This window comes from Molothrus ater, chromosome Z (assembly GCF_012460135.2).
Source record: "Molothrus ater isolate BHLD 08-10-18 breed brown headed cowbird chromosome Z, BPBGC_Mater_1.1, whole genome shotgun sequence".
NCBI classification, from domain to species: Eukaryota; Metazoa; Chordata; class Aves; order Passeriformes; family Icteridae; genus Molothrus; species Molothrus ater.
In genome coordinates, this window is record NC_050511.2 from 11162088 (window position 1) to 11178743 (window position 16656).

General features: G+C 40.1%; 1 protein-coding gene across 4 annotated transcripts in view; it reads left to right on the forward strand.

Annotated features, from left to right (window-relative positions):
• The window catches only part of RAI14 (retinoic acid induced 14), an 85437-nt gene that overhangs the window by 34767 nt on the left and 34014 nt on the right, over nt 1-16656 (forward strand). For 3 of the 4 annotated variants that reach the window (XM_036403098.2, XM_036403101.2, XM_036403099.1), the window contains exon 3: nt 13746-13876. In XM_036403098.2, the coding sequence (XP_036258991.1) occupies nt 13746-13876 (131 nt within the window). Of the gene's footprint in view, nt 1-13436; nt 13467-13745; nt 13877-16656 lie in introns of those variants that run through there. The other variant, XM_054517900.1, reaches the window with a different exon arrangement.

The following is a 16656-nucleotide window of genomic DNA, read 5'->3' on the forward strand; positions in this document are numbered from 1 at the left end:
TTCATGCAAGAATCAGTTTATTTTTCTGGGAGCCAGGCTTGAACCACCTACAATATAAAGTGGAGGGTTTTTTTATATGACACTTAGACATTACATGCTTAGTTAAGGCATCTCTGCATACCTTCTTAAATGGCACCCTGAATACAACGAGGATCAGAGTAATAATGTGCTGAATGGTTGCCATTAATTCCAAGGGACTATATTAAATATTTGAGTAACTGAGATATTAAATATTTGAGTAACTGAGATGGCTTCTGTTGCACATATTTCAGTAGTGAACTGAAGAGTACTTTATGTCTTACAGTTGATTACTCTGATTTCCTTCGCAGCACCTTTTTTCCATTCAGCATTTACATAATGCAGAAAATTATATCCTTTGCCTCTTACTGAGGTGTATTCTGAATTCATGTGTGTTCTTTTCTCTTTCCCAGATATTTTAAAAGGTAATCTTCTCTTGGTTTCCAAATAGTCCTTCAAACTCTTTTTTCCAAGAGGATTCATGCTATTAAGTGTGAAATAGTAATAAACCACAGATTGCTTTCAAAGTCTATAAAGGCAAATTTTTTAAAAGCTGCATTGCTGCAGAAAGGTGTAACAACTTGTTGCTTATACCTATTTCATTTGTAATGAAAATGGCTGGTGCATTAATGTAGCTTTTAAGAGCAATATCCATTTCTTTTCCAGAAGAAGGCTTAAGAGTATTTATCTTGGAGTCTTCTAGAAAACCCTGCTCATTTGTATAATACCTTTTTAAAATAGCTAGCCAGATGGATCCAGGCAACGCTTGTGCATGTCACATATGTCTAACGCCTTTCCTTCTCCTGGGACCAAGCTGCATTACATCATATTTTATGATTACAAGACAGAATTTTGGTAGAACTGGAACTTAGCCATATGGTTGAGTCATCTGTTCTCTTCAGTTTTGGAAGGATTATACTGGCATCTTCAAAAGATTGTTAAATTTATTGTGTTTTTTAACCCATAAAATTTGGAAACCTTCTGCTATCTCTGGCAATGAAAACTAACTAATTTTCAGCTTATTTATATAATTCTTTGCAGTTATTAACTGAATCTGTTAAAGATGCTGTTACGGATGAAAAAAGGATGTTTGTATCTTATTCTGGGTTTTCTACCTCATGAGATGGAAGGGAACCCCTAAGATATGTGACGTGGATTCCTAAAAGAAACCAAAAAATCAACAAATGCACATTCTTTGCATTTTTTCATGACTCATAAAGCTCTTAGGCATTATCTCTCCTTCCATGAAGGCTTTAAACCTGTTACAAATCCTTGCTCTCCCTCTGCTCCTCCACCCTTTCACATGAATTATTGAAAAGCATGTTTTGAAAAAAAATTAGAATGACTTCGCCACTGACTGGCCATTTGCTCCTGGGAATGTGTCTGAATTCGGCAGTTACTCAAAGTTCTTCTGTTAGACACACTCCACGGAATCCAGCATAGCCCTGGTGTGCAGTCTCAGGCTTTGAAATGTGTTTAGAGTAAACTGATCCTGATGGGGGAGCGTGGCTAAGGATATTGGTCAGGTCAGTCTTGCTTGTAAGCATCAAGGGGAAAATGTTTTATAAGATTTATGATGCTACTAGGGATTTTTCTCTCTCATGTCAGCCCCTGCAAGAACTGTGATGAAATGGTTATAGCTGTAGCAGGGATGTTTTTGATGATGGAAAAGGGGCTGGTAGCACAGCCAGCCCACTCACTTTTCCTGGAGTTGTGTGCTCTTTCTCCAGAAGGACTCTGGGGAGTGGACTGCTCTTCAGAATTTTGTGCTTTGGTCACCATTTTATTATAGGTTTTTAATTTCTAGTAGCTTTGTACTGGGGAAGCTGAAAATCTCTATGTAATTGAGCTGCTGTGCTCTATTACAGCAAACGTGGGCAGATCTTGTGAAGAAATCAGAATATAAACTAGACAACCTGCAGTAGGGTGCCTTGATACATCAGCAACAGTATTCCTTAGAGGGGAAGAACAGGCAAACCACTGGCAGCACTTATCCTGATAACAAGAGAGTATCTTGATGATTGTGACATGCAAATATAGTCCAGTCTAGGACTAATTAGTAGGAGCCAAGTGAATCTTTAATGAAAACAAAAGAGCAGAGGGTTGTTTGTATCTCTTGTCATCTTGTGTGAGCCACTCTGGTGCATTTGGTGAGTTGCAGGGTATCAAAATAGCAAAAGCACTGTGGGGAAAGGACTGAGTGTTCTAGTAAATCACATATTATTGATAAGAATATTCAAATGAGGACAGGTTATTGATGTGCAGATCTGTCCGTCAATACTGAGCTGTGGTGGTTGTGCCGAGTTTTTAGTTCAATCACTGATCAAATTGGCAAGAGTTAAACCCCCAGCACTGGCTTGGGGCAGCCAAAACTGAGTTTCCAGGAGCTGCCTGGAGGAAGGTGTGCAAGCTGTGGCTCTGATCAGATGAAAGGCAAGGTCATCCATGCCTGCTGAACAGAAAACTTGTGCATGTCATTATTCATGCCTGTGGAGAAATGGAACTCCTTCTTCAGATAAGGCCTAAGGACAGAACCAGGGTGAGTGCCTGCTTGTTCTCTCCCTCCTTTTGCTTTAGGCCTGGCATGTGTGGGCAGTTGATGTTCTGCATACAGAGTCTGACGCATAAAAGACTTGTCTGATTCTCAGTGCATGTGATGTGGAGGATAAACAACGTGGGAAGATGTGGTGGTGTGAAATCTCACATGTTCTTCACTAGCAGCTGAAGTGGATTTTATTTTCATGCAAAACAATTGCTTTCTTTTCCCCATGACTCTTGGATTTATCCCTCATTGCAGTCATGGAAGTAAAAGCAGCTAAGCTTAGCTTGCTTCTTTAATCTTTGATTTTGGAAACTGACTAATATTAGGTCTAGAGGTCAATTCACAGCACTAACATCTGTTAGTGGCCTCAGGAAGATCAGACAGATAGTGAAACTTTTTTGCCTTCTTATGTAGTCATGAAGTACTTTTGGAGATTGAGTTGAGTCCTTGAAGACTCCAAACAAAATAATTTCTTGGAATAGGGATTTGTCTCTATGCTTGCACTGTGTTTTGCTTGGCTTCGTCATGGGTTTCAGAATAGAAGGCTATAATCCTGTAACAGTGGTTATGTCCTTTACAAGAATGATGAATTCAACTATAAATAGACTGTTTTTGTACTCCAAATAGTTTTGAAATGTTAATACATATTTTGTTATGAATTTGGAAATTGTATTGCTTCCTACAATGGCATTCTAGTAGGTATAAAAATATTTCTAAATGCTTTTAAAAACATCCAAGATCTCTTCAGGCACTTATGAAGAACATTAAGATGGTGAAGTTTAGTCAAGCAATGAACTTTGTCTTCCTAATAGAGGGATAAAAGGTAGCAACTTTCATTATGAGCTGAAATTTCATGTAGGCATTTGTAATAGAAGCTCAAAGTGGCTTGGCTATATGGTGGCTTGTACCTACAGCTTAGCACAGTACATCTTACACCAGTTCTGGACAATATGCAGTTCTGTTTGGTGTTTAATTTTTTTTTTTTCCTTATCTGCAGCCTTTGTGTCTGTATTCCCCTTTGCAGAATAAAGGCAAGGAAAAACAGGTAGCAGCTCTAAACACCATGAAAATCAGCTTACTGGGCAGAAATGGCAAGATAAGCAGTGTTTTGAGAGGTTTAGCAAAAGACGGAAGGAAAGATGGAGCCATAGGTCTAAAGTGCCAGTACATGATGGGTGTCCATTTGGCCATCAGAAATGAAAAGGATCCATCAAGTACCTGTATTCTCTAAGTTCACTAGTCAACAGAAACTGGAGCATGCTACAAAACAACACCCAAACCAAGTTGTAGAATCATGGAATGTGCTGATTTGGAATGGACCCATCAGGATCATTAAGTCCAGGTCCCAGCCCTGCACAGGACACCCCAAGAGTCACACCAGGGACCTGAGAGCATTGTCCAAATGCTTTTTGAACTTTGTCAGGCTGGTGCTGTGACCACTGCCCTGAGGACCCTGTTCCAGTGCCCAACCACCATCTGGATGAGGAAACTTTTCCTGATATTCTAAACCTCCCCTGACACAACTTCAGGCCACTCCCTTGGGTCCTGTCACTGTCACCCCAGAGCAGAGATCAGTGCCTGCCCCTCCTCTTCCCCTCAAGAGGGAGTTGTAGCTGCAGTGAGGTCTCCTCTCAGTCTCCTCCAGGCTGTACAGACCAAGAGACCTCAGCCACTCCTCACACAGCTTCTCTTTCAGACCCTTCACCTCCTTTGGATGCTCGCTGATGGCTTAATGTGCGGAGTTTACAAACCTTCCACTCAGGAAGTCGTATGTCTATGGCTTTAAATGTTGAAATCTAAGGGACTGTTCCTGTCCCTGTCTAGAACTAAGGAGTTCAGATGTGTACCTTGGTCCTTGCAATTTGGTCTTCACAGACCACTGTGTCTAACACAGTATAGAGGATCCTCAAGATTATCAACACAGTAGCTGAATAAACAAACTTTGCTTGCAGAGTTAGCATTCCCTCTGTATTTTACAGCCTACTTACCACTGAAACATACTTACCAGATAAAAGGTCATGTTAGATTATCCAGGCAATTTTACTTCGAACCTCTTGATTTCCCCTTTTTCCCAAGTGACCATGAGGCAGTTGTGCAGCAGAAATCCTAAAACATGAAAGGCTTTATGTGAATTGCTCTTTGACCTTTTTAAGTAACTAAAGTCTGTTGATTAAGTAGTTTTTCAGTCTTAAAACTTCTTTAGGAGTGGTCTTTTTCATATGTCTCATGCTGATTATCAGTTTGTTGTTTGTATATGGTTTTATATTTAAGGGTAAGGAAAACTTGAGGATCTTTGGATAACCATTTGAGAAGTGTGGTCATTTTTAAGTCTGTGTTTTGACACCCCCTGGATTTTTTTGAAAGTAAGAACTCCCACGTGTCCAGCAGTAATCAGTATTTTGTTAGATATATTTTAGTTTTAGTACAATTATTATTAGTAATTTCAAGATGAGAACAGTCATCTGAGTCCTCTGTAGCTCAGATCTTTAGAACTTTGAGAAAAGACAGAACAATGGGAGATGGTCACTTCAAACAGATTTAACGTCTTTATTTTTAGAAAGTCCCCTGTGTTTTTTCCTGTGCTAAGATAAACATTGTTTCATTTATACAAATATACACAATTAATTCTTGGCTTTACTTTCTTCTGTCTTACTGAGAATGATTGTTTGCATGTGGTGTGCTTACTGCTACGTCCTTTGCTATCTGAAAATAAAGATAAATCTTCAGTTGCTGTACTGATGATGTGTGAGATGATAAACAATGGACAGTAGCTGGACTTATTGCCAGTGCTCTGGCTGTATGTTACTAATGATTTAGATGTACTTTTTCTTGTTTTCTTCTAATGCCTTGCATGTTGTGAGCTTTTTACTCATCACTTTTCCTTTATATTCAGTGAAATGAAATGGCTTACATGAAGATATCAGTAATTTACTGATCTTTAAAACATCAGTTTAAAAGAAAAGAGAATACCTGATGTACTAGATGTAATGTTAGCAGGAAATGCCACTGTTCCTCAAGTGCAAAGATTGATTTATCACTTTAAAAAAGGCTGAAAAGTACTATCTGGATGGAAAAAACCATTGTGGCCTTTAGTATTAAGTGAAACAAGCCGCATGTGTGAGCTGTGTGTCTCCCAACCCACACAAAACTCCTCCATGTGCCTCTAAACTCGCTGGTGTGGGCCAGCTGTATTCCTCGGTCTGGGTGAACTGTGTCACACTCTCTTGCCCCCCCTTGCTGACTTCTGCTCTCAGGCTCTTCACTCTCTGGTTCTTACAGAAATGAAGTTTTGCAGTTGAGTTAAAAAGTGGCTGCTTTTCTCTGATTTAACTGTGCATGCTCTCTTCCTGACCTTATGGCTACTCTGCATTCAAAGCCTGACTGAAACTGTGAAACTAACCACAGGGGTTTTTTAGAATAATCCAAACAAACAACAAAGCAAACAAAAAAACCCACTCACAAAATTCAACCAAACCGCCACCAAAACAGACAAAAAATACCCAAGAAACTTGCATGCAAGAAATACAAATATCTCAGCAAAACAGCAAACTTATTTCCACTTTCATTTCAAACTTATTTTGATTTTCATTGAGTGTTCTTGGAGCATAGCAAAGACCACACTAACTTTTTTCTACAACTTCCCTCCCCCCACACTCCCAGTCCCCAGACTTGCAGTCTCAGATGACCATTTTAGTCAGGTCATCTTCCCCCTTTTTTCTTGGTGAAAGACCCTTTCTTTTCACAGTTTGTGATCCCCTTTCTGCCAGGAAAGTTTCCAGGCAGCCTTGCTGGCTGATAGAAGTGCCCTGCTGAGTGACTTGCTGTTCAGTTGCATTATTCTGGGGTTCAGCATGAAAAAATGGTTTGCTTGGATAATAATCACTTCTTTATCTGCAGAAGCTACCCAGTGAATGGGTAATTATCAAGGTTTACTGACAATCTGCCCGTTAGTCTTTTGTTAGCATTCCTTGTCCATTCACTCCAACTGCTTCCTGCCTTCCCTGTCGTGTTTTTATCTCTGATTCAAATGGAATTCATGGTCTGACACAAGTACAGCCTCCAGTATCAAACAGACCTCATACAATTCGCATGGCCAGTTACCCGAGCTAGGCACCATAGCTAGAAACAAGAGGAGGGCAATGGACTAACGATTCTGGTTGTAAAATATGCACAGGTTACTTCATTGCTGCCATTTCCACCTTTAAAGAATGACATGTGTAATCTTGTGAGCTGCAGATGTTTCACCTTCCTATGTAAATATAATTAGTGTTATTAGCCATCATTAGCCATCAGGTGACTGATGGCAACAGGCAACATGGATGGTCAAGTGAAGCTGGAGAAGACTGGGTTGTAGCAATTAGTGACATTTAGATAGTATCACTATAAATACTTTAAAAGCCATTGTCACGCTTTGCTTTTCTGACAACTTAATTAGAGGTCTAGACCTTACTTGTGGTGAAGTTAATGAGAACAGCATCTTTTGGCACGGCCTTTCAGGGCGCTGCCTCGGTCGGCGCGGTGCAGCAGAGGTCAGCTTGCAGTGCCACAGAGCTGTGCCTTCGCCCAGGGCGGGCTTTGGGAGCGGCAGCAATTGAAAGGAGCCCGGGAGGCAGCAGCTGCCGGCATCTGCTGAGCTCTGGATGTCCTGGGAGAAGCTGCTTCAGACTGGAATAAGCTGTTGCTGATAAGGTCAATAACATCCTGCCCTTCTGCAAGTGAGATTTCCACTCCCACCACCCAAGCTTGCTGCTGGCAAATACAATCTCTAAATTGCAGATGGGAAGGCCAGGAAAGGTGTAAGCTCCTTACCTACATAGCACTGGCTCCTAGGTTATAGTGTTTACAGATAAGCCATTCTTTTGAGAAAAACTGTCATCTGTTGTTTTAACTTCAAGGGATGTTTTGTTTAGTGAATGCATTCAGTACAATAAGATTGTTCTTGTTTTTAAAACTCTCTTGGGAAGTCCTGCACATGTGGACTTTTGTGGATGACCTTGTGGTGCAGTGGTGTTCAGTGTCTTTGCCATGCATTTGTTTGTGACGCCAGTCTTTAAGTATTCCTTTCCTTTTCAGACACTTGAGTTGCTGAGTTTGAAATTATCAGGAATTTCAATTTGCTGCTCAGCTTCCCTGCAGTTCTGATTTCAGTGGAGATAACATAACTCTGTCTCCAGTAGGTTTGCAACAATGCAAGGTCATTTAAATCATCTCCTGTAGGCTGCATGCCAAAGATAAAGAAACAAAGTTGTTGCCAGTTAATGTTTGCTCAGGTATTTGCTCATGGAAAACGTTGTACAAGTGTTAAGTAGAACTATCACCTCTTGTTATACGTTATTTCTTGCATGATATTGCTGGTAATCTTAGACAATTGAGGCTTAATATCCTGATATGGTGGTGATGAAAAAATGAATAGCTACCTTTTTTGAACATGTTTTGATTCCTCAGCTTCTCTTCTGGAAAGGAAATTGTTCACTTTGTGACAGAGAAAACAATGTATAAAACAGCTAGTACAAGCTTTAACTCTATAAGAAAATAGCCTTCAATATTAAGGTTTCTCTTTGGACTCAAAATCTGTCAACTTGCCAACATGCTATGTGTGATCCCAAATATGAAGGATTTTTACTGGATGGCTTCAGTCCCACAGCTATGATAAGTACTTTATTAGTATCTTGCAATGATAAAATTGGAAATAAATTGTGCACAGAGAGGGCTTACAGGAGACTCGACAGCTGCCGGTGCAGTTGCTGTTGGTAACTGCTGCCAAAGCTTGTGATGGAGCCATGGTTTTGAGAGGTCATGCTGATGGTGATCACTGGAGGTGGTGTGAGCACTCTGCTTTGGCTTGAGCATTGCCTTTTTTAACCACTGGTCATAAACTGGTGGTGTAGATCAAGTCAATCAAGTTCTCAGCCTCACTTCATTAACACCGACCACACAGTGCCCTGTGCAGGAGTGGCTTTGCATCCTAAGTGTGGCTACCTCTGTGCTGCCAGCCCTTTCTTGAGTTCATGAGGGTATCAGTATGATAAACACTGAGCTGTTACCAGGCAGGTGCTTCTGAGTGAGGCCCTACAGCACACCTTTTCATCTGAAAGCTGAAAATCAAGAATAAAAGGCATGCTTGAGGGGGATGTTCAGTGCCACCAGATGTTTGAATTTTAGCATGCCATCCTTTCAGCTGTCAGTGTTGTATCTTAGCATTTATAAGAATGACAGATTATCTGATCCCCTGCACATTACTAGGAAAAACACCTATTTTATCCAAAAACTTGCACGTCTTGAGCTTTGATCAGATTACTTTGTCTCTGTGTATGTAATACTCATTATTGCCACCTACACTGAACACGATACACGTTTAAAAAAACCCAAACAAACAACAGACTAACTCTTCCCCCTCCCCCAAACCTGAAGAAGTACTGAGTGGAGTAATGGCCATGGTCTGTGAAGCTGAAATATGTGTTTCATCAATTTTGCATGTGTTCACAAGCCATTGTTATTGCAAAATGTTAATTGTTTGAAGGAAGGCTGTTGATAACTGTTTGGCTTGTGGCCTACAAGGAGTGGGATGGGTGTGTGTAGGGTGGGGGTGGAGGTGAAGAGAACTCTCCTGTGCAGTCTTTTCTGGGATAAGAGTCTTCCAAATTCATTACTCATATGTGTTTATCTTTAAGCTGAGATGCTCAGGTTTGGGGTTTTTTTACTAGAATGCTACATACTCAGTTGACTAACTTGTGTATTTGCAGCAGTCTTACCGTAAAACAAACAAAAACCATCTCCAAATAAAACAAAAGAACCCCCAGCTTTATTGGTGGTGAAAAGTACCTGCTTAGCCATTGTTTTTTTTTGCTCTTGTGCTATAGTCAATATATTCCTGAAGACTGTGCTGCTATTTTGTGCTAGCCTTGAGTTTGAAGTGTCTGTGTAGGTTGGCTCAGAATGTGGAGACCTCTCTGACATAAAAGAAAACTCTTTTATGTTACCTGAGTGAGTGGTATAACAGAACTGAAGTCCCCAAGGGCTGTGTGGTGGCTGGTGCCGTGCTATTTGGATGAGATCTGAAAGCAAGGCAAGTGAGGAATCTTTAGATAGAGGGGGCGGTAGGTGGTGCAGAGCTGAAGAAGGGGCAGCAGAAATGTCTGGGCAGCTTGGAAAAGGGAAAGTTTGGGTCCTGCAGTAGAGGAAATGCAGTGGGTTTATGAAGCTGGCCATCCTGTACTCCTGGCAGAAGAGAGCACCTCCCATGTGCACGTTTCCCAGGATAGACAAATGCTGGTGCTGCGTCATGGGTGTCAGTTCAAGGTGGCTTCTACAGTGAGCACTAACAGGGAGTACCCATGTTTTGCATCATCCCAGCAGAAGTTACCTCCCAAGTCTTTGGTGTATACTTGATGATGTGTGACTTGTGGGGTCAAAACCAGGCTAATACTACAAGAGATTCCAGAAATGTAATGTAATGCAGCAGTTACTGCCTCTGTTCAGAAATCTGGGTTTTCTGATCTGCTATGGACAAGCAGTGCCTATGCAATATTTGATTGCATGAGGCACTTTATTACCACTGCTGACTTAAATATCTCCTACTTTCTTGCCAAATCCTGGGTACAGTGTCTTTCTGGATGTCATATGTATTCTCTGTCCTTTGAGATTTTTCTTCCCCTGAAGAAATGGACAGTAGGGCTATGATCCCATATTGAAATGGGTTTTTGAGAGTCTATTATGTGCCATTTATTTTATTAGCTGTACCTTTTAACTTTTGAAATGCATAGCTGGTCTTTGAGCACAATGGGGAAGAAAAAAAACAGTTTGATGCTATCAGAGGAATATTTGAACAACAGTTGATGCCTGCATACTTGTTTCTTCTGTGTGAACAGATTTGTGTATAATTTAATTTCAAAAATAAAACAAGGTGTGTAAATAGTTTTTTGTAGCTTGCATAAAATTGTAATTTCATCTACAGTTACAATGATGGCACTTTACTGATGCCTTAGAGTGGAATTTTTATTGCTTTAATGAAAAGATCAACAACTTAGTGTGAGCAATAGAGTGTGATGGCCTTTAAACATCTTGGATAGGACACAGAAATTTTAGTTTATAAATAAGCATAATTCTGCTGTGTGATGATAAAGAGAAACTGTGTGCATTCTTTTGTTTTCCAGGAGCAAAACTAAGTTTCAGGTACAGTAGTGTCATGGATGTTAAATATGCAATGGCAAGAACAAATATAGGTGGATTTAGGTATGTGGCAATCTCTAAAATTACTCATTCCTTTAACATCTCTTGAGTTACAATGCTTGAACGAAGAAACACTAATTAGATATAGAACTGAAAACAGGAATCTAAAATGACTGCCAAATACAGATTTAGCCTTGCCACCAGCCTCTACCATGTTCCTCTAAGCAGGAAAAGGAATTAATTTCCGGCTCTGTGTGAAAAATAAAGAAAGGTACATTGATAGCCTTTCCTTGACACTGAGATACATCTGATACTACTGATTATGTTTTCAGGGTCACTTAATGGCTTCTCCAAGTTTAGTTCTACTTATTTCTCAAATATGAGGGAATCTTTTTAGCTGTACAGATTAGTAGGCAACAGTTTTTAGTTTTCAATTGAGGCCTCATTAAGTCTTTCCTTAGTTGTGTTTGTGTGTGAGTGCTCATTTTAGGATAAGGAAATGGTTGAATACTACAGTAAAGACGAGTTAAAGAATCTGGTCTTGTAAAAGAGTGATTCCATATGTAATAAAATGGTTTACTGTTAGCATGAACATTACTTTGCATCATCAGAATCACTTTCAAAATACTCCAGGGTTCTCTATTCGATATCTGAGTATCTCCTAGGTGCAGCCTCCACACTACATAAATACTGAGGGGTGATTTGGGACACAGCTGTGTTCATTCCTATTTGGTCTGGGATTTTAATGATAGTATAATTATAGATGAATACAGTTACCACAGAAGCTTCTTAAAGGGGAAATTGACACTTTATCTCATTATTTCTTAAATACAGGAGTCAGTATTTGTGTGCTTACTTGCTTGTACCAAAACACTGAATATTGGATTATATGTCAATAATGTTTCAATTTAATAGCTGGCTATTGAAGGAATATTCATGAAACTGCTTCTTGAAGATGTGGCCATTTTGTACTCTAAAGCTGAATGTTCTCCTGAAAGCTGTTCTGCCAAGGATTTTCAGCTGGCCTTGATCTTAACATTTTCCTGTAGTTTATTCAATTTCATTTACTTTCAAAAGTAAATTGGTGATTTCAGGTAGTATTGCATTGGATGTTGTGTAGATGAAGGTTGATTCATCAAATAGCCTGTATTTAAATATCTTACGTGACTGAATAATAAAAAAGCTCAGAAACAGGTCAAACTACAAAACAAAAGACGTATTGTCAAATAAAGAGTGTTAACTTTAAAATTTTTTTATTTACAAGTGAGATACATTTTTTTAAACATCTGCTTTTAATAACAGGCTGCCTTTAAAGCATGAAATTCCCCAAATGCAGAATAGGCAATGAGTCTCATTTTGGGTGGAGCCTGCTGCTTGGCTGGCCACTCATTGTCATGGAGTCTAAATATTGCTTAGAGAAACAATTTTTTTTTGCTGATGTAATTAGTGCTCCAGAGTCTATAGAAATTTATTGCAGTGCCATAGGAATGAAGACTATAACCTGCTGGATGTTCACTGACTCACCAGTCATTCACTGCCATAACAGAGTGCAGTTGCTCTGTTTGCATGCCACTTCCTTTGTCAGAGCTGCCATTCATTCTCTTGGTTCCAGGTGGTGTTCTCCCAACTTGTCTGCTCTCCTGCCCATACTCTCCCTAATAGTTCTTTTGATTTGTTTTTTAAATTACTCTGAACCTGGAACACTTTCCCCCCGTTCCTCCTGTTTTTCAGGGTGTGAACAGCCTGTGGGGTTAGTTCAAATAAGTGGGCGCATCATACACTTTTCCTCTCAAGTCCAGACAGAGAAACATCAAAGGAAGAAAGTCTGTATAGAGCATGAGGACAAGGTGTTGGGTGTGTGTGTGTGTGTGTGTGTTTTTATTAAATATTTCTCAAGGTAGTAGCATGAATTCAGTAATTCCAGAAGATGTGTACAAATCAAGTGCTCATGAACAGCAGTCATGCTGGAGATGAGCTGACTGATGTCAAAGAGAAAGCCACAGCTGCTGAAGTTAACTCTCCTGAGTGTAGCTGGGTGCTAACACTGCTTCAAACACAGCTTTTAACTGCACCAGATTGTTTTTCTTGGAGACTGAACACTGTTGTTAGTCCAGTTGTGTGCAACTTTCAACTCCTTTTCCAGAGCTCATTTTGCTGTGATCACATGGAATACAGAAGGTTAACTTCTGTATTTTTAGGAGGTATTCTGTATTTTTATTTTTTATTTTTATTCTGTTTTCTTAGGATCTTGTGATTCTACTTGAAAGTCTTTTAGAGGAAATAGGCCATTGTCCTGTTCAGACCATTCGGAGAAGGGAGAGTCATCAAATTGGGAATTCCTGTTCTTGATTCAGCTGCTGAGAGGGATCAAAAAGATTTAGTGGATTAGGTTTGGAAAGATCTGAAAGTAGGGTGGTTTTCTTTTCTTTCAGTAGCACTGTGTGAGTGGTTTGTTTGTTTGTTTTAGAGACCAACACAGGATAAAAAACTCAATAAAGCTAGCTGCAGTCTGCAAAGGGCAGTCTCTTAAGCCATTAGCCTCCACAAAATGTGCGCTGGGAAAAGCCTTTAATATGGAAAGTTTTGGCTGGTTTGGGTTGTTAGGGTGGGGTCTGGATAAGATGAGGCACCTCATTGCTTATCCATATGATGTATGTAGTGAAGGTCCAATGGGGCTGGTACAGCTCTGAAATGGAAACCAGGACTGGAAAAATAAAGAAGAATGTTTGAAAATACAGTAAGAAAATATGGGTTTTTTTTCCCTGCACTTCTCATCTACAGAGTTTCCAAGTTACAGTTCATCTTCAGTCATTGCTCAGGCCCTGGCTTAAGGCATCAAATCCTTGGGAACCTCTGCTGCACAGCTTGCAGATTACTTTTATGCGGCTTTGTCTGTGCCATTTCTTTGGGTTGGGCTTTTGTTTAAGTGGTGATAAATGCATGCAGGATCATTCTGAAGAGCCTATAAATGAAGCTGGTACTGATAATATTTCTCCTTACTCTTCCTTTTGCTCAGACCAACGAGTGGAATAAGAATGATGATCGGCTGCTGCAGGCAGTGGAGAATGGAGACCCTGAGAAAGTGGCTTCACTGCTGGGTAAAAAGGGAGCCAGTGCCACCAAACAAGACAGTGAGGGCAAAACTGCGTAAGTCCAACCAAAACTTGTAATTTAACTCGTGGAAAACCCCAGGCCTAGAAATTTGCCACTTCTGTGATTTAAAAACCAGATACTATCCTGAAAATGAAGGTTTCTTTTTCTTTTGAAGCACAACACATTCTGCAAGTCTTGATTTTTAATTCTACCTTTAAAATGCCATTTCAAAATCATAAACCCATTGAGGTAACTTGAAGGTTAATAAACTGCTGGGTAGAGTGGGATTCTTTTAGGACAGGGTATTTTCAAATTTCATGGCACACTGCGGATTACACGCTCCAAAAGGTATTAATCTTTGGGGGTATTTTTTCCCATGGACATTACTTTAATAGGACAGAAATTAAGATATAGTTTCATGCTGATGGGTTTGACTGAACTGAAACTATGGTGAAAGAGTTTTAAAATCCTGCAGATGCTAAGGATTTGCTAAGGGTTCCTTGTTTTGATTGAAGTGTGCTAATGAAAGTTTTGTGTAAATGAGATTCCTTTTGATATATATATTGAGATTCCTATTTCATATATATCTTCTGTTCTTTTTCTTGTTCTCCCGCAAACATTCTGAATTGTGGAAGATAAAAGATTTCACTAAGAAAGTACAGCCAAAAGATTGCTATCCTTGCACTCTTCTCAGTATGGCACAGAAAGATGATTCGGTGAATAAGTGAGAAATAGGTATCCTGTGACAGAACAAAAACCTTGATAAAATTCTGGATAGATGTGGGCAAAGAAGGACTTGGGAGGGCAGCACAAAGCAGTTTATACCAAACTCTTAAGTTCTGATAAATTACCTCTGGATTATATATATTGAGTCATACTCTGCTTCTTTCTTGGTCTGGTTCAATTTCCTACATCTGCTCTATTTCTGCTCTGCATCTGAGGGAACTGAGTGATGGATTGACTCATAATAACCTGCAATTTCTTTACTGCAGAAGTCCAAGTCATCAATTACGTCAAGCAGGCTTTCTCCTCCATACTTTAATAGTTTAAAAGTTACACACATATGTTTTTCTTTTGGCCACTGAATCTTAAGAATTACAGCTGTATTTAGCATTTCATGTTTTTTACGATCAACATAACTTCAGACCTCAGTTCTTAAGATCTTCCTAAACTGCACTCTGTATACAGTGTATCCAGTGTAACACCTACTTTGCAAGTTTCCTGTACAAATTGATACTATGGATTTTCCTAGGGAACCACTCAAGACTGAATTTATTAGTATCTCTTAACTCTAAGAAAGTAGCTAGGTATTGGTGCAACAATTTTTGAGCTTTACATGGTTACAATAAAAAAATTCCCATTCTCATTCTTTGACTGCAGCTACTAGGTCAGTCGGCATATATTTATATGAATGATGGTGTTACTAATAATGCAGTTGCAAATACTTCTTTTAGTTGCTTGGAATAAATGTGAGTTAGTGCTATAAAGATCTCTGCTGCTTCTTGTTCTGTGTGCTCATTTGATTGTCGTTTACTTTTAAATTTTTTTCCTGTGTTGTGGTTTAAAAGGCAGCTTGAGAGAGAAGAAAGAAAAGCAGTGTTGCTGTGATGCAGAAATACACCATGTCACGTCTCATTCTGTTTCCAATGCTTTGGGAAATTTAGCAGACCTGCTCAGGTTATTTCTGTCTACATTTTGAAAGATAGAGACTGACAGGTGTGGGAGCAATGACACTAACCTGGAGAGACATAGCTGCCAAAGGTGGCACAGAAATGTTCTCCAGCATGTCTTGTTGCTATTGGGCTGTGTCTTGTTTGTGTTTTTATCACTCTAGAGTATTTTTTTGGTGTGTACAAAATGGAGTTCAGCCATCATTTCTGCAGCATCTCCTACATTTGCAGTATGATGCCAGCGCTTCATTCCTGCTGTGTGCCTGGGTGTCTGACACAGCTGTTTTTGCCTAGCCTCAGAAGCTCTGCTTAGAGACCCTTCTGCAGCCCAGCACTAAGGTCTGTTGGTGTGCTGCAAGAATATGGTGCTGGTTTGTTGGCTACTCCACCTTAACATCAGCAACTCATGTGCTGGGAAATCACGATCTGCACAGGGCTTTTTGGGAGAGCTGTCCACCCCTGTGCTCAGATTTCACAAAATCACAGAATGGTTTGGATTAGAAGAGATCTTAAAGATCATCTTATTCCAAGCCTCCTGCCATGGGCAGGGACACCCACATATGGCCACATTGCTCAAAGCCCAGTCCAACCTAGCCTTGAACACTTCAGGCATGGTTCTTCCACAACCTCTCTGCTCAACCTCTTACAGTGCCTCACCTCTTTCTCAGTAAAGGATTTCTTATTACTTCATTTAAATCCACCCTTTTTCAGTTTGAAGCCACTCACTTTGTCCTATCTCTATACGCCCTTCTCTCCAGCTTTATTGTAGGTTCTGTCTTAGGTACTGGAAGGTGCTCCAAGGTCTCCCCAAAGCCTCCTCTCATGAGCCTTGCACATGGAAAATAAGGCAGTGATTGGTGACAGCCACCATGACTTCAATAAAGGCAAATAATGGCTGACAAATTTGTTGGCCTTCTGCAGTGGCGTCCCAGCTGTGGTGCATGAGGGAAGAGCAACAACATCATCTGCCTGTACTTGTTCAGAGCACTTGACGCTGTCCTGCACAAAACTCCTGTCTACAGCCTGGAGAGACATGGCATGGACCAGTGCTCCCTCTCATGAGGGCAGAGTAGAGAGGCAGAATCACCTTTCTTGACCTGCTGCCCACAGAATTATTTGGATGAAGAGCAGGGTATGATTTCTGTGAACTGACATTGTCAGCTC